Raw genomic sequence first — 27,877 nt, forward strand, 5'->3', positions numbered from 1 at the left:
AAGGGAATATAACTGAATGTGAGAATCAAATTACAGAGGAATTTCTTTACCAAGTGTTCCAGGTAAGATTCATGCAAGTATAGTTGAAAGACTTTGAGAAAGATTGTAGAAGATAAACTTGGAGAAGAATAGGCTGGTTTAATAATAATAAATACTGTTTAGACAGATTTCACTGTAGCATTCTCTGATATTTAAGTCTTTAGTTAAAACTTTGTCATGTGCTAAAAGAAATGTTTGTGTAACTATTTCCTTTGTTTTCAGTTTGACCTAATGAGGCTCCCAGCATTAATACAGTGAAGCTGTTAACAGTTTTGTTGACAAACACATGCAAACCTTACTATATTACTGATCCCTTCATTGAACAATTCCCATTTTTAAGCAGGAATACCACTTAACTTTTGCATGTACTATTTCATCATCTCCATATAGTTTTTATTATATTTACCATCGCTATTGCATACCTAATTTAAATGCAGATTTAATGGACTAATGTTACTCTTCAAAACATCCATTTTGAAATCTGCAGATGAGCAACAGTGCTTCACTAAGAGACCATTGTAGCTTATTTCCTATTCAAATTAGGACCACCCTATTTGAATTTTTCTAAACATCCATTTAGATTGTCCCCTACCTGAACTTTTATCAGGACTTTTAAACTGAAGTTTAGTTAACCAGTCTCAGGTTTTACATGCCACTAAACAAGCAAACCAACCAGAACATGCAGTTGACAGCCATCTAGGATTTCAGATGTACCGACTTTTCATTTACTGGTAATTACCTTTATTTTCAGAAAAAAAAAAAAAAAAATTATTATTATTACACCCTCCATGGAGTTGACAGACTCCTCGTGGGAGTTTCATTCAACTGTCAACATGTACAAAGAAATTACTGCACCTAGAAGAAAACATGGTTCAGCAGCGAAACTAAGCAAATGGCTAGAGTGCAGGGATATGCAAATGATCCAAGTTTGGTGTGATTGCACATGCCCACACCTTGCGGTGACACTGCAAACATGAACCGGCAGCCTTATAAAGCCAGGTGGTCAGCGTGCCGTATAGGTATGCACACGAACCGTTCTGGCACTGCCACACGGCAGAGCTGCACCGTTCGGATCAGGAGGACCAAGGCTAGAGAGGATCGTGCGGCAAGCATGGAGGGTTCCCACGGTAACCCGGTCCACTATACAGGCAGATGTAGGGACTCCTGTGTGCCCATGAGCCATTTCCTGGTGCCTCGCAGAGGCTAATCTATGATCCCAGCGCCCCTTACGTGTGCTCCCATTAACACCGCAACATCGCCAACTCCATTTGCAGTGGTGCCAGGCGAGAGCGACATGGAACGCCACAGACTGGCGATGTGTGGTCTTCAGCGATGAGTGCCGCTTTGTCTTGGGGACAGATGATCATCGCGTCCGGGTGTGAGGACCTCTGGTCAAGGACACAATCTTGACCTCGCTATCAAGCGCCGCACTGCAGGCATTATGGTCTGGGGAGCCATAGCCTATGATAGCCGTCACCCCTTGTAGTGGTAAGTGGCGCATTGACGGGGCAGCAGTATGTGGACAACATCCTACAGCCCCACGTTCTCCCATTCCTGGCCAGGAGCACTATACCAGCAGGATAATACCTGTTTGCACACGGCTCGGGTCGCCCAGGCCTGCCCACATCATGTACAGACACTCCCATACTTGCCTGCTCCCTGGACTTGTCCCTTATCAATCATGTTTGGGAGCAGCTGAAACGCCAGCTCCCACCGTGCCACAATATTGGAGCACAGCATCCAACATATGTGGCCAGTCTGCTGCAGGCATCTGTTCACCACCATGCTGGACCGTATTGCAGCATGTAACTCCACATGAGGCGGTGCAACGCGCTATTGATGATGACCGGATTGCGTACCACAGATCCCGTAGTTGTCCTTTAGCTCTGTTTTTGCCATCATGCATCACTCACCTGTATCATTATACCAATAAAATTTCAGTTGAATCCTTCCTTCTTGGTGTGCTAATTTCTTTGTCCATGTGTGTATTTATCATACTGAAATAACACCATATTAGTAGACACATTTTATTCAGACATAAAAAAAAATTCTAAAGAAAAGGGTATTATTATTATTATTAACATAAATTATAAATAAGCAAAATTTTTATTGAAAAACATAAATGGTAAGTAGCTTTAATGATAAGGAAAACATGAACATATATAAATCAACATAAGCTGATTTTTTTTTTTTTTAATTTAGTGTCCTTTAAAAAACATCATTTTCAAGGCTGGCTCCCTAAATGTGACCTAATTTTTGTACTGGTTAGGTTGCATCCAGCAGTGAAAAAGCTCACTTAGATTCAATTGATTAATACGTTGGTTCCTTTTTTGTTTTTGGTCTCTAGCATTTTTACTTTTGAGTTGCATCTTCATAGGCTACTTCATTAAAGCATTTCCTCCATTGATAATGCAGCCAGTGCTGAAAGAAACTGAAGTTGTAGCATCCTCAGACACAGAAGCTTCCATTTTATTATAATTATTTGACATTCCCTGAACATAAAACTAATTAACCACTATATACAAGGTGTGGCTATTAAATAACGAGACTGGTTGCAAAAATGTGGTTTATTATTACAATTGTACAACTTAATTGTTATCCCCTTCAACATACTCCCCTCCTCTATCTATACACCGTTGCATACGAATTTATCATTGTTGGAAGCAGTGCTGCAAGTCATCAAGTGTTATCTGCTTCAGTAGTGCTGCCGTTTTCTCCTTTACCTCATCCACTTACTGAAAATGGATGCCCTTCAATGTAGATTTCAACTTTGGAAAAAGGTAAAAGTCGCATGGAGCTAAGTCCGGTGAGTAGGGGACAATCGATGCACTGGAAAATTCCCGTGTCACTGAGAATGAAAAAAAGCAAGAATGAGCAAATCAAAACTGATAGTTATTGTTTTTTTTTTTTTTTTTTTTTTATATCAATGGCATGGTAATGGTTGAATGAGTACAGAGGGTCAGACAGTTAACCAATATCATTACCTTAAGGTTCTGGCCAAGTTCAGAGAACGAGTGAGGAAGAAGAAGAGACCCGATCTGTGGAAGAACAACAGTTGGATTCTCCATCAGGACAACGCTCCAGCCCACAGTGCACTGTCTGTGAAGCAGTATCTGGCTGATAAGAAGATTCCAGTGTCGGACCATCCTCCTTACTCGCCGGACTTAGCTCCATGCAACTTTTACCTTTTTCCAAAGGTAAAAGTTGAAATCCGCATTGAAGGGCACCAAATTTTCAGTCGGTGGATGAGGTAAAGGAGAAAACGGCAGTACTACTGAAGTAGATAACACCTGATGACATGCTGCACTGCTTCCAGCAATAAAAAATTCGTATGCAACGGTGTATGTTGAAGGGGATAACAATTAAGTTGTACAATTGTAATAATAAGCCACATTTTTGAAACCAGTCTTGTTATTTAATAGCCACACCTCGTATAATTAAATATGTAGATTCTAAGAAGAATTGAAAGACAAAGAAAGTGATGGCATGAGACTGAAATGGTCCACTTGGCATAAAATCCATGATAAGATTATTATTATAAACGCATTCCACTAATACCACATTATTATCTTTATTATTGTATGTTTACTAATGGGAGAAATCCATTCCATGCTGTCATGCATGCTACTACAGCAATAAGAGTCATCAGTTGTTAATTTTTGATCGCAAGTCTAAAGTAGGCTTGACATCAATAATTTCATTTTGAAAGTGCTTTAGCATCAGTTCTTTCTTTTCCTCTTTTTAAAAAATGCTGTTTAAGCCACTAGTATTTCCACCAACTGGTTTTATTTTTATCTTTTTATTCTTGAGCACAATTTACACAGCCTTGCATCTCTTGCTTCACTATGTTTAAAGTATGATGTCCTATGCAGATTATCTTTGGATGCTTTCTGGTATCCTTGATTATTTGCTGTTGAGTATTATGTTGCATTATATCCACCCTGTCTCACAGATTAAATATTTTAAATATTAGCTGAATGTTTAATTTCATTCCTTCATACCATATATTTAATTCCATTAAATGTATAATAATAAGATGCATTATAGTTGGGTTAATCTATTCCTTGATTTTTTCATTTCAAATTACTTCAAACTTTGTACAATAGGATAGAAACCAAAATAACTACTAACAATAGTACTGTGTCATTGCTGTATGATTTTAAGAAATTTTTCTTCCACAAAATCTTTGTTATTCTCCTTGTGTTTATCATCCCATTCATCAGAAAAAAAATAAATCGAAACTTGTTTAAAAGCTTACTGTAATTTTTTAACAGTGTAACAAGGTGCATTCTGTTTGTAGGGATGAAAAGTATAAGTTTTTTTTTAATATCTTTTATATATAGCTCCTCATATGGATCCAGCAGTAGTAGTTGCTCATCCTATTGTTCCTCCTCCATCACTGGGATACCCAGGGTCACAGTACCCTGCTACTTCTCAGCCAACTCCATCTAATCTTTCAGTGCAACATCAACAAAGGACGACACAGAGTGAGGAAGGAAACTTAGTTGGGCTTGGTACATCAGTTGCTCCATCTGCAGTTGCTTCCATGCAGCAACAGTTGTCACCAACAGGACCTATGTCAGCAGGCACACCAATGCAGCTTACACAAACTCCTGTTAATCCCCCTCCAGATTTTGATCCTACAAGACCAATTCCTACTCAGACTTTCACCAATCAGAATTTTGCTGCAGCTATCCATCCAATGATGGCAGCAGCTGCAGTGGTGCCTCCAAACTATGTACCTGTCACAATGGGCCACTCTAATATGCCACCACAACATATGATTACAGTTGGTATGATTCCCCAGCCAGTGTCTCCAAGGGGATCTCCTACCCCAGCACAACAGGTTTCTGGAACTGAAAGTCCATTGTCTTTGCCTTTGACTAACCAAGGTCCAGTGGTTGGAGCACAAAATGTAGGACAGCCTCTTGGTCTGAGTGGAGAACAAGAAGATAAAGAAAACTATAATAACTCTGATTTTCAGCTGAATCAGGTATGTATGTTCTCTTAATTGGATATTCGTTGATTAATTTAAAGTAAACTCTTTACTGTATTCAATAGCTTAGTGGTTTCACTTTGTGTCACTTATTGGAAAAGAAAACATGGACAAAATCTCATCTTTGATGAAAGGATTGGCTAATTTTTTATCTTCACTGATTCAGCTGAACACATTCATTCAGTATAATCTTTAAAGGCACCCATGTCATAAGTATAAATAACAAAATTACACAATAACCACAGAAATATCTGTACTTTCATTAAAGTTTATTACAGTGGTTATTGGGTAATTTTGTTATTTAACATTCATTCAGCAGACATAACAGACTCCAGAAGTGACAACTTTTTATGCTGTTAAGATCAGGTTCATTGTAAATGAATTCCTCAGCACTTGGTAATATGTGTTATGAGGATCTGAAGATGATGATTTTTAAGGATATTCATGAACAGAAACCCCAAACTTCTTAAATGACTATCTGTCCATCCATGTGTAACAACTCAAATGGAAACCAGTTTTGACAAAACTTAATGCTTGACTTTTAGGAAAAATTATATAGCAATTTTATGATAAAATCCAACAGCAATAACCACTTTGCATTAAGACCAGTATAAATTTTTCACTGTACCAGTAACTAATTGCTTCATGGGATATTAATCACATTCATTAATACAGTGAATCTGATCTTACATGTATCTTGTAATGTTACAGACAGTACTATTCAATAGGAATGAGGCATTTTTGTATAGATATAAAAGTGTATGAAAATACTTGGCATACAAAATTAGCTGAAAATGCTGAAAGAACAATATTTTACTGTAATAACAAAACATGAAAGTTGTCACCTGTCTAAAAGGCTGCTTACTCAAGTTCATTGTAAATGAATCCCTCAGCACTTGGTAATATGTGTTATGAGAACCTGAAGATGATTTTTGATCATCAATGAAACATTTGTTACAAATCATTACGTGGACTTTTATATATCAGCCCCACATTGTAAAAAATTAATATTTATGCTTAATTGCTAGTTTAAACTCAGTTTGGTTTAATGGAATGAATATAGCATGCTTTGGATACCATACACTAAAGTAGAAGGGGGGGGTAAAAAACTACTGCTTCACCACTGCAAATGCAAACTTGAGAGACTATTTTTGAATCAGCAGTAGATTTTTTAAAAAAAATTTTTTTTAAAAATAAATAAAATAAAAAAAAATACAGCCTAATTTTAAATGTGGTTGTGTTAAACAGAATGTCTATGTGAAAACAACTGAAAAGAATCAGTACCTAATAGAATGCATCTCTCGTAGAACTTTAGTCTTCTAGCTTTTTGTTTCTTCCACATTGTGTTTTTTGTGTTTATAATTTTAATATTGTATCCCTTTCAATGTCTCTGTGATGTATTAATTCCATTAAACCTAACTATGACCATATATGGGCAAGTGGTAGGAAACAAGAAAGGAATTTGCATATGTTTCTTGAATGCCTGAGAGTTGCTGGGAGAAAATGGTGTGAAGAAGACTTCCAACTATACAAAGTCTTGTCATAAATCCTGTGGACATTGTGGATGAAAACCTAACCTAAACATGTTTATCGGTAGAGAGAGAGGGTTGCTTAGCTCTACCAGTTAACAAGCAGTGGGGAGATTGTGAGAACCGTGTAGCTATAACAGCACTTCAAAAGGTTGGAATGTAGCCGCCTGTTATTTTCAACACACTAAAAACACTCAGGATCAGTAGGATGTTTGTGTATTGGATTATTAACCATTATAACGATGTAAAACTAGCTAAACAAAAGTCATGGGAAGACTTTGGCAAGAGCATAGGAAATAAATATCAGGAAGGTGGCAAAATATTCTGGAGGCTGTTGAAAAAGCTCAGAAATGGAGGAAAGAGTGCTGTAAACAGAATTAGAGATGATAAAGTGGACATGAAAACTGGAGTAAAAGATATCCTTAATGTATGGAGTAATTACTTCAAAAAATTGCTAAATGAAACAAACAGTGACAGTACGGTGGTAAAAAACATTCAAGAGGCATACAATTCATACTTATATATATCCATACTAGAAGTAAAAAAAGCCATCAAAAGTATGGAAAGGCAGCGAGAGTAGATGATATTTGACCAGAAATGCTCACGTACAGAGGTATAAAAGTTTTGCAGTGGCTGCATTGCATTGTTCAGCAGGCCCTGAACAGATGGTCAAATTCTGAGTAGAGCTCTCATAGTACTCATTAATCCACAAGTTTTGTTCTAGAGACCAAACAAATATTTTCAAGCCACTTCAGGCCTTAAATTAGCTGCAGTCTAGTCACACACTAGGTGTTGAAATTCATCTCCAAACTGAAGACATTCACAAACATCATGCTCATGGCATGATTTGAACCTGCAGCCCATTGGCTGGAGAGAGAGAGAGAGAGAGAGAGAATACACTGAGCTGTTAGCTGACCAGGCTTTCCACATATGTATTCACTGTGTAGAATTTATGTTGTTCACTTGTAGAACTGTTCACATACATGTGAATAAGACACAAGCTACATAACACTACATAAAAGTAAGCTAAATCTAACTGCATTTTTAATCATTTATGCTAGCCTCACCTCTGGTGAAACAAATAATAATAAATAAAATAAATAAATACTTTTTATACATAAGTATAATAGCATACAGATGATTAAAATTGCAGTGAAACTACATCGAATGCATCTTTAAAATTCTGTTATCGTAAAGTTTTCTTTAGTTGGGGTTCTGCCATCATACAGATGATTAAAATTACAGTTAAACTACATCAAATGCATCTTTAAAATTCTGTTATCGTAAAGTTTTCTTTTGTTGGGGTTCTGCCATCATTTTCTGGATCCTATATGGATTGAAGATGGGTCTTTCATATTCTTGAAATTACTAATAAGTTATTTTTGTTAAGATTATGATGATGAATCATCATCTCAAAAGCTTCCTTGAATTTTCGTTCAAACCAGGTTGTTTGTGTTGTAGGGACTTTGTGTCTTTCCAGTTAGTTCTGTGACATATTTAGAGTGCATGGTCTGACAGGCCTATACCATAGTGAAGGAAATTAATGTGCCATGTTTCCCTTTATATAAAGTTGCATGTGCACTGGATTTTGTAAACTCCCAGGTGGGCAAGATAAGAAAGGGGATCATTAGATGAGCTGAGTGTACTTTTTAATTTTGCAGTAGGTTTGAAAGTTGCCTTAATATTGTATTTCTGTAGTGTTCTATATTTTCTGATATTCCCCTAATGATTGGGGGAATATCAGGTTTCACCACTTAAGTTAGCCATATCATACATTAGGGCCTAATGTTATGATATGGCTATGGCATTTTTGTAATCTTTTTTACCTTTCAAGGCATTATTGTGAACTTGGGAAGTTTTTTTTTTTATGAAGGTTTGGCTAATGATTCCATGAGGTGCTAGTTTTTGTGTTAGATAAATCTTTGTGTATGTATTGGCCTGTTTGTGTAGATTTGTGGGGCAGACAACCTGACGGAAGACGTGACAAGCGTGTCTAGAAAAGGAAGAGAGTTATTGTTTTCAATATCAGTGGCAAAGTGGCAACACAAACATATATTCCTGGCCATACCTTCTTTTTTTGTAGGTAGAAATTATTTTGACATACAAAATACCTGGAGCAAAGCATTTGACAAAGAGGGCCATGATATCATGGGAAGATTGGGGATTTGTTCTGTATGAGAAGAATTGTCATTGATCAAGACATTTGCGAAAGGGCAGTTAAGTCAAAGCTGACTTTGTAGAGGTACCAGTGACCTACCAACTCCTTGAGTGTAGCTGATTGTTTCTTGCCTAAGTGATAATTGGGGCTGTTGATTCCTTTAACTGTGTTCGTTTTGTGTTATTTTTGGCAGGCCATAAATTCTGGGAGTATGGGCATAATGCAGTAACAGCTTTTTAATTGTTTCCTCAAGCGATAACTGATGTAATAAAAAAATAACTAACACTGGGTTTATAGGTCATAATGATTTAATAAACCTACTAACTAGTTTCACCACTTAAGCTAGTGGCTTCATCTGGGTTGAGATAAACATACAAATATACAACCTTTAAATATGAATCATTACATCACTTAAAAAAACACCAAATGTGTAGGAACTGTTACACAATCAGTTTGGTGTTTTTTAATGATGTAATGATTCATATTTAATGCTTGTTGTATGTTTGTATGTTCATCCCAACCCAAATGAAGCCACTAGCTTAAGTGGTGAAACTAGTTAGTAGGTTTATTAAATCATTATGACCCATAAACCCAGTGTTAGTTATTTTTTATTACATTAGTTTCTTGATCCAAAAAAAACAACAACATACTTATCAAGATAACTGACTTGATAAGTATGTTACATTTTTCTTTTTGATTCTTTCTGTAGGATTGTAGTTACACATTTAGTATGTGTTGTGATCAAATACCAATTGGTTCATTTTCTCAGGTAAGCCAATGGTCTTTGTCTACCTTGGTGACAACAAAGAACATAATGGCAAAACTTCAACAACAGGAACTGTGAACATGCATTTAATGTAGTTCCGCTGTAATTTTTTTTTAATTATCTGGATGTTGTTATACTTATCCATAAAAAGTATTTGATTTTTTATCATCATCATCATCATCATCATCAAATTCCTGCCATGTACCCTCAAGGGGTGTACAGGATATGACAGTACTACATGAAAAAATTACATCATTACTAACTTCCTATCTACAATTTTCCTCCAAATCAGTCTGTTACTTGTCAAGACTCCAACATTATCAGATCTTATATTTCTATCATCTAAGGCACTTTGTACCGTATCAATCCACCTATATCTTGGTCTTCCTCTGGGTCGTTTTCCTGCCAACCTGGCAGAGAACACTTGTTTTGCTAATCTTTCCTCTCCCATTCTATTTAAGTGACCATACCATCTGAGATTAGCTCTGCTAATGCATTCCTGGATGCTGACAATGTCAAGTTCTTTCCTAATATCCTCATTTTTAATATGATATTGCCATCGATGCCATCTGTTCACGCCTCTAATCTTTCTCAGGACTCTCATATCTGCGGTCTCTAGTCTTTGGTCAAGTGTTTTACTTCTGACCCAGCTCTCAGATCCATAAGTTAAAATTGGTTTGAACACAGTCTTGTATACAGCTAATTTAGTGTTCCGACTAATTTCTCTCTTATTCCATATGAATTTATTCAATTGACTTCCCACGATACCAGCTTTGCTGATTCTGTTGTCTATTTCTATATTTAGTTTACCATCTTCAGTAAAAATTGTGCCTAAGTAGCTGAAATGTTTTACTTGTTCCACAGGTTCTCCATTCACAACACAGTTGACATTTTCAATGATTCTGCCTATTTTCATTGTCTTTGTCTTTTTATTGCTGACTTTCATACCATATCTATTACAACAGCTATTCAATTTAGTCAGAGAATCTTGCAGACTTGTAGCGGATTTATTTAGAAGTATAACATCATCCGCATAAAGCAAAGAGCTGACATTAACATCTCCAATTTTGATATCAGGTTTAATACCACATTCATTCATAATGTGATCCATATAGATAATGAATAACAGAGGGGATAATGTACATCCTTGTCTCACACCAGATTTAACATTAAACCATCTTCCTGAACTTCCTTCAATTCTAACTGCTGACTCACAACTCAAATAAAGACTAAGTATTGCTTGATATAATGCCCCATTGACACCATATAACTGCACCGTATTGAATAGCTTCTCTCTTGGCACCTTGTCATATGCCTTTTCCAAATCGACAAAACTTAAATACAGATCTTTGTTATATTCCCATGCTTTCTTGACTATTTGTCGTAAAGTGAAGATCTGATCCTGACAGCCTCTATTTGGCCTGAATCCAGCTTGTTCTTCACCAAGCTTTTCTTCCACAATTCTTCTCAACCGTTTCTCAAGTATACTTGCATAGATCTTGCCAGGAACACTCAGTAGGGAAATACCTCTGTAATTCTCACATTCAGTCTTATTTCCCTTTTTATATATGGGTACTATGAGAGCTTTACTCCAATCATCGGGAATTCGTCCCTCTGTCCAGGCTTTCTGAACTATGCAGTGCAGCCACTGTAAGACTCTTATACCACCATACTTCAGCATTTCTGGTCGAATATCATCTACTCCTGCTGCCTTTCCACATTTCAAGCCTTTGATGGCTTTTTCTACTTCAAGTATGGATATGTATTCTTGACTGCATGCCTGGTCAGTGTTTTTTACCACTGTGCTGTCATCACTGCTTGTTTCATTTAGAAGTTTTTCAGAGTAATTACTCCATACTTCAAGGATATCTTTTTCTCCTGTTTTCATTTCACCTTTATCATCTCTAATTCCTTTTACAGCACACTTTCCTCCATTCCTAAGCTTCTTCAACAACCTCCAGAATATTTTGCCACCTTCTTGATATTTATTTTCTATATTCTTGCCAAAGTCCTCCCATGACTTTTGTTTAGCCAGTTTTACACACTGTTTAGCTTTCTTACATTTGTCTCTGTATTCTGTAAGAGTAAAAGCTGACTTATTTGCCAGGAACTTTTGATATGCTTTCTTCTTTTCCTTCACTGCCTCTTTAACTTCCTGTGTCCACCAGGGAGTTCTGATTTTTTTATCCTTGCAGACAACCTCACCACATGCCTCTCTGGCAGAATCAATCAATGTTTTCTTCAGTTTGCCACTGAATCTCCAAGGTTTGATTCCTGTTCTCAAACTCTTTCATTTTTTCTTCAATAATATTTCTGTATTTTAGTCTACAGTTCACATCTGAGAGCTGCTCAACTTTTATTCGCTTTAAAACTTTCTTACATGTTATTCTTTTCAATATGAAATTCAATTTTATCCTGCTCAAGACTAAATAGTGATCACTTCCAATTTCAAATCCTCTGTACACTCTGGTGTCCTGCACCAGGGAGAAAACATCACTATCAACAATAACATAGTCAATGAGACTTTTCTTATTCCTAGCCTCTTCTCTCCATGTGAATTTGTGCACATTTTTATGTTGGAACATGGTGTTAGTAATAACCAGTCCATGTCCTGAGCAGAAATCCAACAGATATTTGCCATTATTATTAGCTTTGCTCTTTTCTCCAAATTTTCCCAAAATATTTTTGTATGTCTCACAATCATTTCCTACTCTACTATTTAGATCCCCAACAAGGACCAACTTTTCCTTTTTCATTGTGTCAGTTGCTTTTTCTAAAGCCTCAAAAAATTCCTCTACTTCTACCTTAATAGAACCTTCTGTGGGACCATAGGCACAAATAAGTCTCATTGTCCAGTTCCCCATTCTCATATTTGCCCACATTACTCTACTTGAGACTGACTGCCATTCAAGAAGATTAGCCTCGTATTTTGTGTTGAATACTATGGCTACTCCTTCTTTTCCTTGATTGTCATTGCCTGAATATAACATTTTGTATTTATTGCTCAGAAAGACCTCACCAGTTTTGGTCTTTTTTGTTTCAGTCACCCCTATTATGTCGATCTGGTACTTATCTAATTCCTCAGCTAGCTCCATTTCTTTGCCATTCAGGCTTCTTATGTTGATAGTACCGATCTTTAACTCTGGTGATGTTGAGTTGGGGTTTGTTTTCATATTTGTTCCAGTAGCTGACTTTTCGCTGTTCGCCCTGGTTCCCTGGCGAAAACAACGGGGGTCTTGTTTAACCGGGCGACGCCCCAGCCGGCATGAAATTTTGTCATGTTGTACCATCATTTTTTATTTTGATTTAACCAATAAGAATACAATTTGGTCGGCTAAATCCCAAATTGCCAGCCCATCCTCGTTCGTTCAGTATCAAAGTAGATACCCAACAGGGTGCACCACGAGAAGGTGAGGATTGGACATTAGGTCAGAAGCCCTGGTCGGGTCTCCGCATTCCTTTAAAGGCTATGTGGAGGTCTCCTCTCAGTTATACAGCTTTGACCCTTAAGCACCCCTTGATTTTTTATTTATTTATTTATTTGATTTTTTTGTCTCACCTGAGGTCAGGCTAGCATAAATGATTAACAAAGCAGTTTAGATTTAGCTTTCTTTTGCGTAGTGTCATGTAGCTTGTGTCTTGTTCATATGTATGTTTTCCTAATGATGACCTTGATATAGACTTGACAAAACATCAAGTGTTATTTTCATATTTATAAATAAATTAATTGCTCTAACATGTGTGTTTTTTTGTCTCCATAAATTCTACACATTGAATGCTGACCACCATGTAACCTTGAAAGAAGGAATTTTGACATTTGCATGTAATTGTCTGTCTGATTTTATGTATTTATCAATGACCAAAAATACCCAAAGAAAATACACCACTTCATATCGAAGAATTCTCTGACCTGCAACTTATCAGCATATATAACCAAATTATTGAGTCACTCTCAGATATCAGTAATTCAACATGTAAACTAAGAGATCCTTTGATTGAATACTTATACCTTTGATTATCGGCACTTTTCACCAGTATGAAAGAACTTCAGTTCCCACTAAACAGCATGAAACTTTTTTAACACGTTCGCTGCCACGCTACTTCGGCATAGTCTGTTCCCATACGCCGAACAATTTCAAGATCAGTACGGTAATCTCGTTGCTTGCAGTAAGCGTCATACGAGTATACTCGTAGTTGGCTTGTGCATAGCATATACAGTTTTGCTGCTAGCTCCACAAGCCAAACATTTTCACTTCTTCAAGGTCAGTACGGTAATCTTGTTGCTGGTGGTAAGCATCATACGAGTATGCTCGTAGCTGGCTTGTAGCTCATATACCAACTACGAGTATACTCGTAGTTGGCAGCGAACGTGTTAAACTCTGCCTGTAGATAAATTATTTCAACCTACTGTTGACTTATATGTGCAGAATTTTGGGGTCTTCTTCCAACTTTCAGTATTACCAAAACACATTCCTGTCTACCTCCTCACAAGAAAGGTGATTTCACTTTAGACATATTTCAAAATGTCTAAAGTTATACTATTATGAGCACCTCTAGCTTTCCTAACAAGGATACATTGCATCTCATAGCCTCGCCCATCTTTAAAATAAAGTAAAAAATGAAAAACCATCTAGTGTTGAATAGGTTAAATTGAATTTTATTGAAAAGAAGAGTGAGTAAGAAAGTTTATAAATAAATCAAAGTTGAGCAGCTTTTAGAGGTGAACTAGATTCATATTCACAAACATTATTCAGAGAAATATATCTTTTTAAAACAAGAACCAAACACTGAAGGACACATTGACTGATTAAGCCAGAGAGTCACGTGGTGAGGTAATCTACAAGGATAGAAAAATCAGTTTGCCATAGTGGAATAAGAAAGTTACAAGACGCAGTCAAAGAAAAGAAGAAAGCTTATTGGCTTTTCATGGTAAGTAAGTCAGTTGTTACGATTGAAAGTGAAGTGCTGTGTGAAACTACTAAATAAAGAGTCATGGGAAGACTGATAAGCACAAAGAAACTCAACATCACTGGTAGTAAAATATTCTGGTGGCTTTTGAAAAAGCTCAAAAATTGAGGCAAGAGGTGCTGTAAAAGGAATCAGATGATAAAAGTAACATGAAAACTATAGATAAAGATATCCTTGATATGTGGAGTAATTACTTTGAAAGATTGCTAAATGAAACAAACAGTGACAACACAGTGGTATAAAACACTCAACAGACTTAGTCAGGATAGCAATATCAATATAGTCAGGATATCAAATACATATCAATAACTTGAAATGTGGAAAGGCAGCTGGAGTAGATGACATTTGACCAGAAATGCTCAAATATGGGTGTATGAAATTTTAAAATGGATGCACTGCATAGTTCAGCAGGCCTGGACAGATAGTCAAATTCCAAGTAGAGCTCTCATAATACCATCTATAAAAAGAGAAATAAAACTGAATGTGAAAATTATAGAGGTATTTCCATACTGAGTGTTCTTGGTAAGATCTTGAGAAACAGTTGAGAAGAATTGTGGAATTATGAAGAACAATCTGGATTCAGGCCAAATAAAGGTTGTCAGGATCAGATTTTCACTTTATGGCAAATAGTTAAGAAATCATGGGAATATAACAAGGATCTTTAAGTTTCATAGATTTGGAAAAGGATGACAGGTGCCAAGAGATAAGCTATTTGAAATGCTACAGTTATATGGTGTAAATGGTATTATTTCATGCAATACTTAGTCTTTGAGTTGTAAGTTGATAGTTAGAATTCTCAAGGAGGTACATGAAGATGGTTTGATGTTGAATCAGGTCTAAGACACATTGTCCCCTCAGCTATTCATCATCTATATGGATTTATGAAGGAAAGCAGTATTAAACACAATGTCATAATTGGAGGTGTGAGTCTCATTTCTTTACTTTATCCAAATGATGTTATATTTCTGAATAAATCCAGTACAAGTTTGCAAGATTCCCTGGCTAAATTGAATAACTAAATTTGATATGAAAATCAGTAATAAAAAAGATGATGAAAATAGGCAGAAACATTGAAAATGCCAATTGCATCCTGAATGGAGAATCTGTAAAACATTTCAACTACTTAGCACAATTTTTAGTGAAGATGGCAAATTAAATATGTAAATAGACACCAGAATTAGCAAAGCTGGTAAGGTAGGAAGACAATTAAATAAATTTATATGGAATAAGAGAGATATTAGTCAAAACACTAAAGTAGCTATATACAAGACAGTGTTCAAACCCATTTAACTTATGGATCTGAGAGCTGGGTTAGAAATAAAATACTTGATCAAAGACTGGAGACGACAGATATGAGAGTTCTGAGAAAGATTAGTGGAGTGAGCAAATGGTGGCATAAATGGCTATATCATATTAAAAATGAGGATGTTATGAAAGAAATTGATTGTTAGCAGATCTAATTTCAGGTGGTATGGTCACTTAAACAGAATGGGAGAGAGGAAAGAAAGAAAGATAGTGTTCTTTGCAGTGCTGGTAGGAAAAAGATTCAATAGGAATTACAAGATCTAGGTGGATGGTTACAGTAAAAAGTGCCTTAGAAGACAGTAATATAAAATCTAATATTGGTATCTTGACAGATAACAGATTAATTTGGAGGAAAATTGTAGCAAGTTAGTAATGATGTAACTCTTCATGTAGTATCCTGTACACCTCCCTCCCACTTCTGAGGGAGGGGGGTGTACAGGAATTTGATTGAGATCTGGAAAAAGCTTATAATAAGGTTCCAAAAGAAAAGATGTTCAAAATCCTATGTGGTATAAATGGGGAATATACAGAAAATTCCCAGCAAGGCAAATTTACTGAAAACAGATTAATCAAATAAACAATTGAACATATGGGAATTCACGGTAAACAGAATTGTCTCCAAGTGCAATTCATTGTAATGCAGTTTCATCAAAAATGGATTGAAATTGACCCATGTACCTAAAGTGTCAGTTATATAAAAATAAAACAGAATGGTGGAATCAGATAAGAAGGGAATAATTTTCCCCCCTCTTAAATAACATACTGTGAAAATATTAACTACCATTATATAATCTATCATGCAGCTCTAGTGTTGATCTGATAATTTGTATAGTGATTATAAAAAAAAAAAATGTGCCTAATAAATTTAAAAAAACCTATTGCTCCTTTACCAAATAGAACTTGGGTTGTATTGGAATAATGGCAATGCTCTTATTTCGTGTATCATGTATATATATTTTCTGTAATTTGTCTGAAGATTATTTTAGATGTACCCTTTCAGCTACATTAAGCAATATAGCTGAAAGCTACTATGGGAACATAGATGGAGTAAAGAGTACACACACACTGCAAAATGGAATTATAGATTTACTCAGTAATAATTACCTGAAACAGCATGTCATGGATGGGACCAGTGAATTGAGTGTGCTGGATCTGGTCAGCATTTGAATGTGTCCATAACCATAGTGGACACTCTGGCTAAGATGGGAAAAGCAGCTTTACAGTCTTTTTCTTTTTCAGGTTGCTAAACGTGGAATTCTCAAGATCAAACATTAAGCATTTCTGATCTAATGTTCAATCTTGACCTGCACATGGTGTGCCACATTAGTTTGGTATCTGAACAAACAAACAAGGAGAGGATGAAAATTTGGGTCTTAGCAAACCAATTGTATTCTTCATTGCCTTGTCTTAAACCAAAACAAACATGATGTTAATTTCATGATTGCTGGAGCATTGCCCTAGTAGAAAATAAGTCTAATATGCAGTGGAATCAGAATTAATGTGTCAGTATAATTGGTGTTACCGAGAAAAAAGAACTAAAAGAGGTGAGATTCTGCTAAAAAATAAATGTCATATTTGGGCAATACTGATCAAGTAGAAGAAGCTATCACACTCAGCATCAACTTTTTGATTGGCAGGCATTTTCAGTTACAGTATTGATGTTATCCTTATGTTAAGGCTTACGTGCTGAGAAAAACTGATGATAGAAGTAGATTGAGTAAAACAGTACTAGGAAAATTAAAAATAGTATTTAATGCTTCCAATATTTCATCTCAGTTATAGAGACATCGTCAGAGAGTACAAAATGAGACGTACCACACACACAAAGGCAGCACAAAACTAACAAATGTGGATGAAAGACCAGAGTTGCAACTATGTGTGTCATTGTTCTCTAAGGACACCTGTCAGTAACCTAGGATGTAAACTAGGATCTCGAAGTACAGTCATCCCTCGACTTATGTCCGGGTTCCGTTCCATCCAGCAGGATGTAAGCCGATACATTAAATCAACAGAGTTATAGGGGTTAGGGACTTAACCGTAATAAGTATACTGTCATTTTAATTTTTAAACCTTGTAAAACTGTACTGTGCATTACTGCCACTATAAAACAGGAGAACAATAACTCAGATCTTCTTCCACAATCACATCTCCATTGCTTTCCTTATGTGAAGGACCAGGCTGTGGCTCTTCTGGTGTAACTTTGGACATTTTCTTCCAAAAAAAAAAAAAATGTGCTATGCTTATTCCTCTTCTTCTTTTCATCATGAATTTGTTATAGCTAACAAACGCATTATGTACTTTCCTTTCTACTAATAAATAGCCTTCAACATTGGAGTCCATGTCTGCAAGACTCTTCACTGTGGATTGTTTAACTACCTCTTCTTGTTCCTCTTTTCCCTCTTCCTTTTCTCATTCTTCCTCTTCTTCAATACATTGTTCCTCCAGTTCGACCAATTATTTATTGGTCAACTCTTCAGGGACACTTTCTGTGAGTTGAACTATGTCATCATTCACTTCGAGATTCAGATTGTTTGCTGGGCCTGCTATTTTTTCACTCAATTTACAAAGGTCTTCATTTTTTTTTTTTTTTTTTTTTTTTTTTTTTTCAAAACTTCAGAGCCTGTGTAGCTCAGTGGATGTGGCGTTTTCACACCATGGTGCTTGGCTACACGAAGGAAAACTTGGTTTCGAGTCTAGTCGGCGACTAGAGGAAATTTTTCTAAGCCTTTTTTCGACCGGTTCCCGAGTTAGTCGATCTCTGGAAGGTTTTTCCTCCCAGAAACTCGGGTTTTTCGTCCCGTAAACTCAAGAAAATCGACCGTAGAACCCACATTATTTCAGACATTAAATATATTGTGTTAGGGTTAGGGACCACGAGATGGCGGCACATTTGAGCCATCTCTCTTCACTGCGTACCGCTTAATTAGTGATAGCCTTGGGCCATCTATCTCTCATTGGTACCAGTGGAGATTGAACTGCCCACTCAGTCTCCAAAAGTTAGATAGGGCTAAATGGCCTCGCCTACTCCCGTATACGGGAATAAAAGGCGTTAGCTGATTTTTTTTTTTTTTTTTTTTTTTTGAACTTCAAAAATCATGCACAAACCTTTTTAATGTCTTTTTCCATATGCCACTTATACATTGAGAAGTCGCTTCGTCCAAAGCTCAGCAATCTTTTTAATAACATGATAAATATTGAATGCTTTGCAGAACTGCATGAGTCTGATCATTCCTTTGGTGGCAGAAATGGCTTGTGAAAAAGTTCTCCGTAGATACTAAGCCTTAAAAAACACTGAAAGAACCCTCTGATCCATGGGGGGGGTTACCCACACCACCGGTTGGGGACCGGTTTTAATGATACCGTGTTATTGGGGGGGGGGGGGTATGGATGTGTCTAGAAGGTCCAGATTATTGAGGTGACATAGAAAAGTATCTAATATGTCTGGGCCGGGAGACTAAATAGAAAACACATCATTTACATATTTTAACCAGATAGAAGGTTTGAGAGGGGCTGAATCAAGAGTTTGTTTTTTCAAAATTTTCCATAAAAAATTTGACAAGATGAAGTGAGAGGGGAGACCCCATAGAGGTACCCTCTATCTATTTATAAAATTTGTTTTTCCAAGAGAAATAACCAGAATGGATAGCAAGGAAATGAAGTCAGTGATATCAAGGGTGTCATTTAAGGGAATGTTAGTGAACAATGAGGTGATGTCAAAGCTCACTAAGATATCAGTATCATAATAAATATCTAATAATATTCGGGCCTTTCTAGACACCTTGGTCACCCACCTACCTAATAGTAACTTGTCCTTTTCAGTATATAGGAAACCCACTCACACAGGCAGATACATTCGCAAACTTTCCTATTGCTCTCTCTCTCCCTCAACAACATGGTGTCATAAAAACAATAACCCATAGAGCTTATAACTTTTGTTCCAATGAGACCTCTCTTGCAACAGAATTCAATCATATACATCGCATTTTTATATCTATTTTTCCTCCAATCCATGACCTTCTCTTCAGAAAGATTTTAGTAATGCTATCACTATCCCTTATGTTTGAGGCACATCAAACAAAAAAAAATCCAGAATCTTAAAGAAATAAAATCTTTGCACCACTTTCAAGCCCCACTTAAAATTAGCTACTCTTATCCTTTCCACTAAAGACAGATTATCTCCCCTCAGTTCCAGGTGTATCTAGAGTTCCTTGTTCCTGCAAGTTGTCCTACTATGGACAAACAGGAAGATCAGCTAGTATCTGAATGGAAAAACATAAAAAATACATCTACTGTCATGACTATGGTCAATCTGGCCTTTCAGACCATGCTCCATCATAGTAAACTTAGAAGAGAAAAACGGTTTTTATCTGCTGCTGCTCTTAAAAACCAGCCTAATCTAATTCAATATCTTTGTTTAAATTCTAGGTTGCAAACAGGTATCCATAGAGGATGCCTCACTTAGTTAAGACTCTAGTCTTTCATCCATGTGTTTCAATTAGTTTTGTGCTGCTTGTGTGTGTGGGGGGGGGGGGGGTTAAGAATCTCATATCTCATTTCGTACCTGACGATCTCTGTAACTGAGATGAAATATTGGAAGCATTAAATACTATTTTTAATCGTTTAACTCCATTAAACTTCTATTATGAGAATATTGATGTTTTTCAAAATGGCAAATTGAACAGTGAAGCTTATTTGTGCCAGGAGAAGTTACTGAGAGAGCTGAGGAATTTTTTTTAATTAACAGAAAAGGTAGCTGAAAAAGAAAAATTAGAAGCTGGATCTTGTTGGAGAGTCAAACAGTTAAGATGGAAATGAATACCACACATATTGAAAAGTATTAGGAAAATATGGAAGAAAGGTCAAACTAATAATAATAGTAAGTACCTGCTAGATTTCTGTTCCGAACATAGACTAGTCATCACTAACATATTCCAATATAATGACATTCACATGGAGAGAAGACAAATGAAATAATTCTTGACTGTGTTGTTGCTGATAGTGATATCATGATGCTATTTCAGGATAAAGAGTATGCAAGGGATTTGAAATAGGAGGTCATCACCATTTGGTTTTGAGCTGGATAAAAGTGAATACCAGATTGAAAAGAAAAAATATATATGAGACCTTTAAAGAATCAAAATTGAATCAAAGCTTTGAGATAAACTGTAGACTGAAATATCCAAATTGTTGGAGAAAAAATGAAGTGTTTGCAAACACGATCAAACTTTAAAGTGTCCCTGGCCAACCCCAAAGAAAATGTTGCTTCAGTTAGAATAGCATTTGGTGAGTTAGGTTGCAAGGATAGAAGACTGATTGAGGAAGTTAAACAGGCAGTCATGGAAAAGAAGAAAGCATTTCTAACAAGTTCCTTGTTGGCCTGCTTTACCATTTCATTAGTGTATATGCTCTCTGACCAACAGGCTATGGGTTTAAATTTCACTTTGGGCATGAATATTTATGATTGTCTATTGGAGGCCTGAAGTGACTTGAAAAAGTTTCATGTTTGGCCTCTATAGCAGAGTTTCTGGACCAGGTTAAATTATGAATAAAAAATACAGGTTAGTTCCAATCAGTATATATTGAAGAATATACATAATTATATTAGTATGCATAAAGCCAATATATCATTATTTAATGAATAATGACATTGATGACTGAAAGTAGTTAAGTAATACAAGTAACATAAATTAAATTTGCCAAGAAATTATATTGTGTAATCCTTTATCCAAATATAAGCAAAGTTTTGCCTGAAATATCTTCACGCATAGGCTAATTGTATTTAGAGACTAATGACTTCACTAGTTTCCCATAATGCAAAGCACACTTCTTTTCAGAGTATATTGCCCTCCATAAAATGAAAAATTCCATCTACTGAAATCCTGTGTGATCCCTTCAGAAGTTTGTAAGTCTCAATCATATCACCCCTCTTTCTCCTGTTTGCTAGTGTCTGCAATCTACAAATTCTCAATCTATCTTCATAATCATTTACTAACAGATATAAATAACTGTATGTCATACAGATATTTGACATACAAATAGCTGTATATCACATTTCAAATCCTTCCTAATGCCTTCAGTGTACAGATTAAATAACAGTGTGCCAAGGACTGATCCCATGTACCACTTTTAGATATGTCAGTAAGGTACCCTCTTATCTATTCTAATAATTTAAAATACTTAATTCAAAGCCTTAACAAAATCCAAAAGTATCATGGCATATTCATTTCCCTTGTTTAATTCAATGATAACATTATTATAGAATGTGAACAATATGCTCAAACATGATCTTCCCTTAGTAAACCCATTTCTGTATGCAAGCCCTAACCAACTTTTCCAAAATCTTCACCACCCCTCCAGAGATACTAATTGGTCGATAGTTAGATACATTCTTTCCACTCCGGTGGATTGTTCCCCGAACTCAAATTATATACAGAACTGCATGAGCCTCTGTGTCACTGGTGGTTTGGTGGTGGTGGGGAGGGTATCCAAGGTGCATGTCTGCGAGAAAGAAGTCAAAACTTCTACACTTCACTGTGCTGGAAACTGTGGTACAGTCCCTGAATCACTCTTTGTTTCACATTAGTCAGTGGACCTAACAAGACTCATCCCTTGCATTCAAGGTGAGGACCACACAATGGTCATTGAAGGCAAATGTGCCTGACCACATATGAACATCTAATTGGTTGTCTAGAAGTCCCGATATAATTCGTTGGACTTTAGCCTTGAGGTGGATTTGGAGCGAGCAGTGGTAGTGTTTCCATTGATGTTGTGTGCCACCATCGATATGTGGCCTCACAGACTTCGGACATATGTGAAGGCAAAGGGGTTTTTTAGAATAATGAGCGATGCATGCATATTATACATGTACTTTTGTATATACACTAAAAGCTGTAAATGATTTACAGATAGATTAAATGTTATGCACTGTTCAGGCTTTAACAGTATTTAAGGCTAAACTAGGTATACTCTGGTCAAAGGAATAGTCAGTTCATTTGAACTCTTTTAGCATCTGTGCTGATATCTCATCAAGTCCCTATTGCAGAGTTTTTATTCAGTTTGTGCAAATGTTCTAGTACTTCCTCCTCATACACCTGAGCTACTTCGTACGGTGAAGGGGTAATAACGGTGAGCTCAGTGTTGCATACACAAAGTTGATAGTTTTTACCAAAATGCCCATCTTTAATTGAACAATCTCTTTTCATCAGTCATCTGCATTCAGCAGTTATTCTTTGATATTCATTCTTTTACTGGTAGCATAATGATAGAATTCTTTTGGGTTGTCTTTAGCTTGTAGAGCCAGTTTCTTTTCATACTCAGACTTAGCTTTCCATATAACAGTTCTTACTGTTCTCGCCTGCTTATAATTTTCATACCCAACATCATACCTATGTACACAGTATTCTTCCAACACCAGCTTTTTCTTGCAAATCTTTTGCTTAATTAGATTACATGTTGATTTCACTCCTGCCCTATTTATTCTTCAAACTCTACTGATACTGCATCATTGAAGTTTTTTTTTAACATCTCCCATGCTCTGCTAACTACATTTCCTCGACCTTATATTTGACCTTTTCCATGTATTTGATGCAGTCCTATAGTTATTGACTCAGCTGCTTGATAATCAGCATCTCTGCCTATCAGTAGCTCTTGTGCAACTTTAAAGGCCTTATGCAATTGTAATCTTACATTTTTATCTTAGCTTATCAGCACTTTACTTTGACCTATAGCATTTCTAATTGCAAAAACTTTCTGCAAAACACATGACACTAAACAAATAAACTAAATGGAATTAAAGCAAAAAAGAAAGGGTATAAAAAAAAAGTATAAATAAGGTCTTGTTAATTTCAAAATAGATAGGTTTTGTGATTCACTGGATTACTCTTAGTCTCTCAGTCATATGACTGAAAGACTTCAGTCATGAAGCATAATTTGTTCCACATAAGCAAGAATCAGCTGTATATTTGTATACTGATATAATTATGGCTGAAAAAATGATCTGGTTTTTCTTTTCAACAAGGACACTTATTAAATTCTGTAATTATTTAAATATAGTTGCTTCCCATACTATTTATCTTGATGCTTTAGATAAGTAATTTAATATAATTAACATTAGAGTACTTGAATTGTATTCCTTTCTTTGTATTAGGTGCCCTTGGAAAACGATACTTCACAAGCACCAATTTCACAGTCCAATGTAGGACCTTCATCTCCTCACTTTCAGCAGCTAGAGGATGCACAGTGTAAGTAATTGTCACTGATTTTTGTAATATTAGTCCTTTATCAGGATCAAGTTCACATTTTGTGTAATATGAATTGCATTTCAATAGCACTTATCTGCTTACAGTAACCACTTTTTTATGTAATGCCCATCCCTGAAAGGTTATAAACTTGTAAAGCATTATTACCATGGATGGGTTAAGGCTTTTTAATAATATTATTTTTTTATTGTTTATTATTTTGAAATTGCCAACAAATGGCTTCTCATGTGAAAGACCCCTGCAGCTGCCAGCCCTGCTTCATCCTCCCTAGAAGACTGTGGACAACTATCAACAGAATTTGGGTGAATCATGGCAGATGTGGCTATTTCCTACATAATTGGAACATGGCAAATAGCCCTCACTCTAACTGTACCCATACCCTACAGACTATCAAACATATCATCAGTGACTTCACCATTTCCACAGTGACCTGCAGAAGATACATGAAATGTCAAAGGAGCCTCTGGTGTGGTTTTCAACATTGGACATTGAGCTATAACTGAATTCTGCCATAAGAATACATATAAACATTATTTTGTTTGCCCCCATGGAGTTAATAGACTCATCGCAGGAGGCCCGCTCAACCAGCAACATGCCTGTCATAATGAACTTTGAAGTTATTTACACAACCTTCATTCACAATGCACTCTGGCCATGCATTCCACTCGCTGACAACTCTCCACATAAAAAATCTGCTCCTCACACTCTTCTTCACCACATTTATATACAACTTCCAGGGATGGCCTCTCGATCTTCCCATATTAGGACAATTTAAATAGGCTGTCAGTATAGGCAAAAGACAATGGGTTTCAGTTCAGTGTTGAGAAATGTAAAGTTATGCATTTTGGGAAAAATAGATTACAAGCGGTGTATCATATTGATGGCACTGTACTCCAGGAAATAGAGGAAGCTAGAGATTTAGGGGTGGTGATAGACAGATTTGAAGTTTACAGGACATATTGTTATGGTAGCCCATAAGATTACTTGGCTATTGAAGAACACGTTAACATGAGGTAAGGAGAGAGATAAGGAAGTTGTTATTCATTTTATAAGGTCTTGATCCACCCACATCTGGATTACTGTGTTCAAGTCTGATCTCCTGGGTTTCTTTGGGGGATGAGGATTCAGAGGCGAGTGACCAAGATGATGAGTGGCCTGTGGAATGTTTGAGTATACACATCCTTAATCTATGAGTATAGATTAAGGATGTGTGGATTGCAGCAGTTGGTTGATGGGAGAAAAAGAGAGGATATGATAGAAACATTTAAGTTGCTTAAAGGGTTTTATAGGCTTGATGCAGGGGAAATGTTTCAGCACTTGGATAGAGAGATCAGAACAAGTTGATCATCCCTGGAAGTTGAACAAAGGTGTGGTTAGTAGGGGTGTAAGGAGTAGTTTTTTGCTTGGAGATTGTGAATGAGTAGAATGGGTTTCCAGAGTCAGTTGTGTGTGTGCTCTGTTTGTTAATGGGTTCGAGGAAAGGTATGACAAAGTGTGTGAATAGATTGGGTCTCCTGTGATGAGACTTAGGACTCCATAGAGGTGCCCATATTATAATAATAACCTCCACTCTTTAAACTAAACATATTTGGTCGTTTTATAATTAAAATACAAACTTATTTATTACTGACCATTTACAAAAACAAACGTACATTAGAGCCTACCAGTTTCGCCAGCAAAGTGTCTGGCTTTTTCAAGGCGTTTACAGAGACATAAAAACTAGTAAATGCAAATTGAAAGGAACATAAAAAACGTTGTAAACCAACTAGTAGCTAAGGTTACACGTTCGCGTGAGAGAGAGGATTTATTGTTCTTATTGATCATTACACGTTAGCTAGCCAGTAATCACATTACACGTTTACAACAAACACATGCGTGTTTGTTGTAAACGTGTAATGTGATTACTGGCTAGCTGTAGTTCAGATTGATTTAGAGAGAAGATCAGGTTTTTCCACGAACTGTTTAGGATTGCACCCTGATTTCTGTTGAGGTTTCCACCGGTTATTAACACTATTGTGGCTTCCTTAAATAAACGATGTCTGTAGTCGTCATCCAGATATGGCATGGAGCTGTTTTGCCACTCTATCGTGTGGTTAGATGTACAGAAATGATATGCTAAGCCAGAAGAGATACTTCTGTTGTGGTTTACATCACCAACATGTTCTTTTTGTCTGATTTCTAAACTCCGTGAATTTCTTCCGATGTAGGCAAGACCACAGGAGCAAAAAATTTAATATACTCCTGGATATTTGTAGAAAGGCATCTTATCTTTTGGGGATCCTAAAACTTGTCTGATGCTAGTGGTTGGTTTGCAGATCACTCTGATGTTGTAGGCTCTTAGTATTCTGACTATTTGATATGATATTGACTTGATGAAAGGGATCACTACAGTAGAGATGTGCTGGGAGCGTGATTCTTCTTGTCTGGGGTTGTCACCGTATAGATATTTTTTGATGATGTTTTGAGGATATCCATTTTGTGATAATGTGTTGGCTATTAGTGAGAGTTCAGTCTGTGTATCCTTCTCTTCTGATATAAACTTTCCGGCCCTATATTTCAACATGTGGATAATGCTCGGTTTATGTGTCTTGTGATGGTTTGAAGAATAATAAAGATATCTATCAGTATCTGTGGGCTTTCTGTAAATAGATAATTTGACACTATTTGATTGTTTCTTTATCAAGATATCCAAAAAATGCAGTTGGTTGTTGTTTTCCACTTCCAGAGTGAATTTTATCTTGTTATGTATTGAGTTGATTTTATCCACAAACGATTTTAGGTTTTCTAAGCTGTCTTGCCATATAATGAAGATATCGTCAACATATATCCACCGTGTAGATGGTCTATGGGAGATTGTGGAGAGAATTTCTTTTTCAAGTTTTTCCATGAAAAGGTCTGCACAAGATGGTGATAGTGGGCTTTCCATTGCTAGGCTTTCTAATTCTTGGTATATGGTGTTGTTAACCTTGAAGAAATTAAATTGAAGGCAGTGTCTAAACATCTGTGTGATGTGTGATCCTAGATCCCCACAATAAAAAATCATAATGAAACAAAGAAATTGTAACATTTGGCCAGAAGAAGTGAAGAGAACACTAAAATCCTCACATCCTATCACTCCAAGACTGTATGGGACACCTAAAACATAAACAGGATATACCTCTCCGTCCAATTGTTGATGAAAGATCATCACCAACCTACCTTTTGACAAAGCATCTTGCAAACTTATTAAATAATAAAATAAGATCAACAGAATCCTATATCAAGAATAGTCAACATTTTGTAAATAAACTCCAAGCCGTTAAGATTGCACCAACAGACATGCTAGCCAGTCTAGATGTTGTATCTCTTTTCACCAATGTACCACTAGAAGAGGTAATAAACATCATCCAAGATCTCTTTCCTCTAGACATCACACAGATGTTTAGACGCTGCCTTCAATCTAATTTCTTCAAGGTTAACAACACCATATACCAAGAATTAGAAGGCCTAGCAATGGAAAGCCCACTATCACCATCTTGTGCAGACCTTTTCATGGAAAAACTTGAAAAAGAAATTCTCTCCACAATCTCCCATAGACCATCTACATGGTAGAGATAAGTTGACAATATCTTCATTATATGGCAAGACAGCTTAGAAAACCTAAAATCGTTTGTGGATAAAATCAACTCAATACATAACAAGATAAAATTCACTCTGGAAGTGGAAAGCAACAACCAACTTCATTTTTTAGACATCTTGATAAAGAAACAATCAAATAGTGTCAAATTATCTATTTACGGAAAGCCCACAGATACTGGAAGATATCTTCATTATTCTTCAAACCATCACAAGACACACAAACTGAGCATTATCCACATG

At 36.3% G+C, this 27,877-nt stretch overlaps 1 protein-coding gene across 4 annotated transcripts in view; it reads left to right on the plus strand.

The window, feature by feature from the left end:
- Window positions 1–27,877, plus strand: part of LOC150106169 (caprin-1-like) — a 261,133-nt gene that overhangs the window by 189,878 nt on the left and 43,378 nt on the right. For all 4 annotated transcript variants that reach the window (XM_090394515.1, XM_090394517.1, XM_090394518.1 and 1 more), the window contains exons 8-9: window positions 4,383–5,032; window positions 23,908–24,001. In XM_090394515.1, coding sequence (XP_090250641.1) covers window positions 4,383–5,032; window positions 23,908–24,001 — 744 coding nt within the window. The remainder of the gene's footprint in view (window positions 1–4,382; window positions 5,033–23,907; window positions 24,002–27,877) is intronic.

This window comes from Typopeltis vanoorti, chromosome 6 (assembly GCF_054136105.1).
Source record: "Typopeltis vanoorti isolate ZY-2024b chromosome 6, IOZ_Tvanoo_1.0, whole genome shotgun sequence".
Classification (NCBI taxonomy): domain Eukaryota; kingdom Metazoa; phylum Arthropoda; class Arachnida; order Uropygi; family Thelyphonidae; genus Typopeltis; species Typopeltis vanoorti.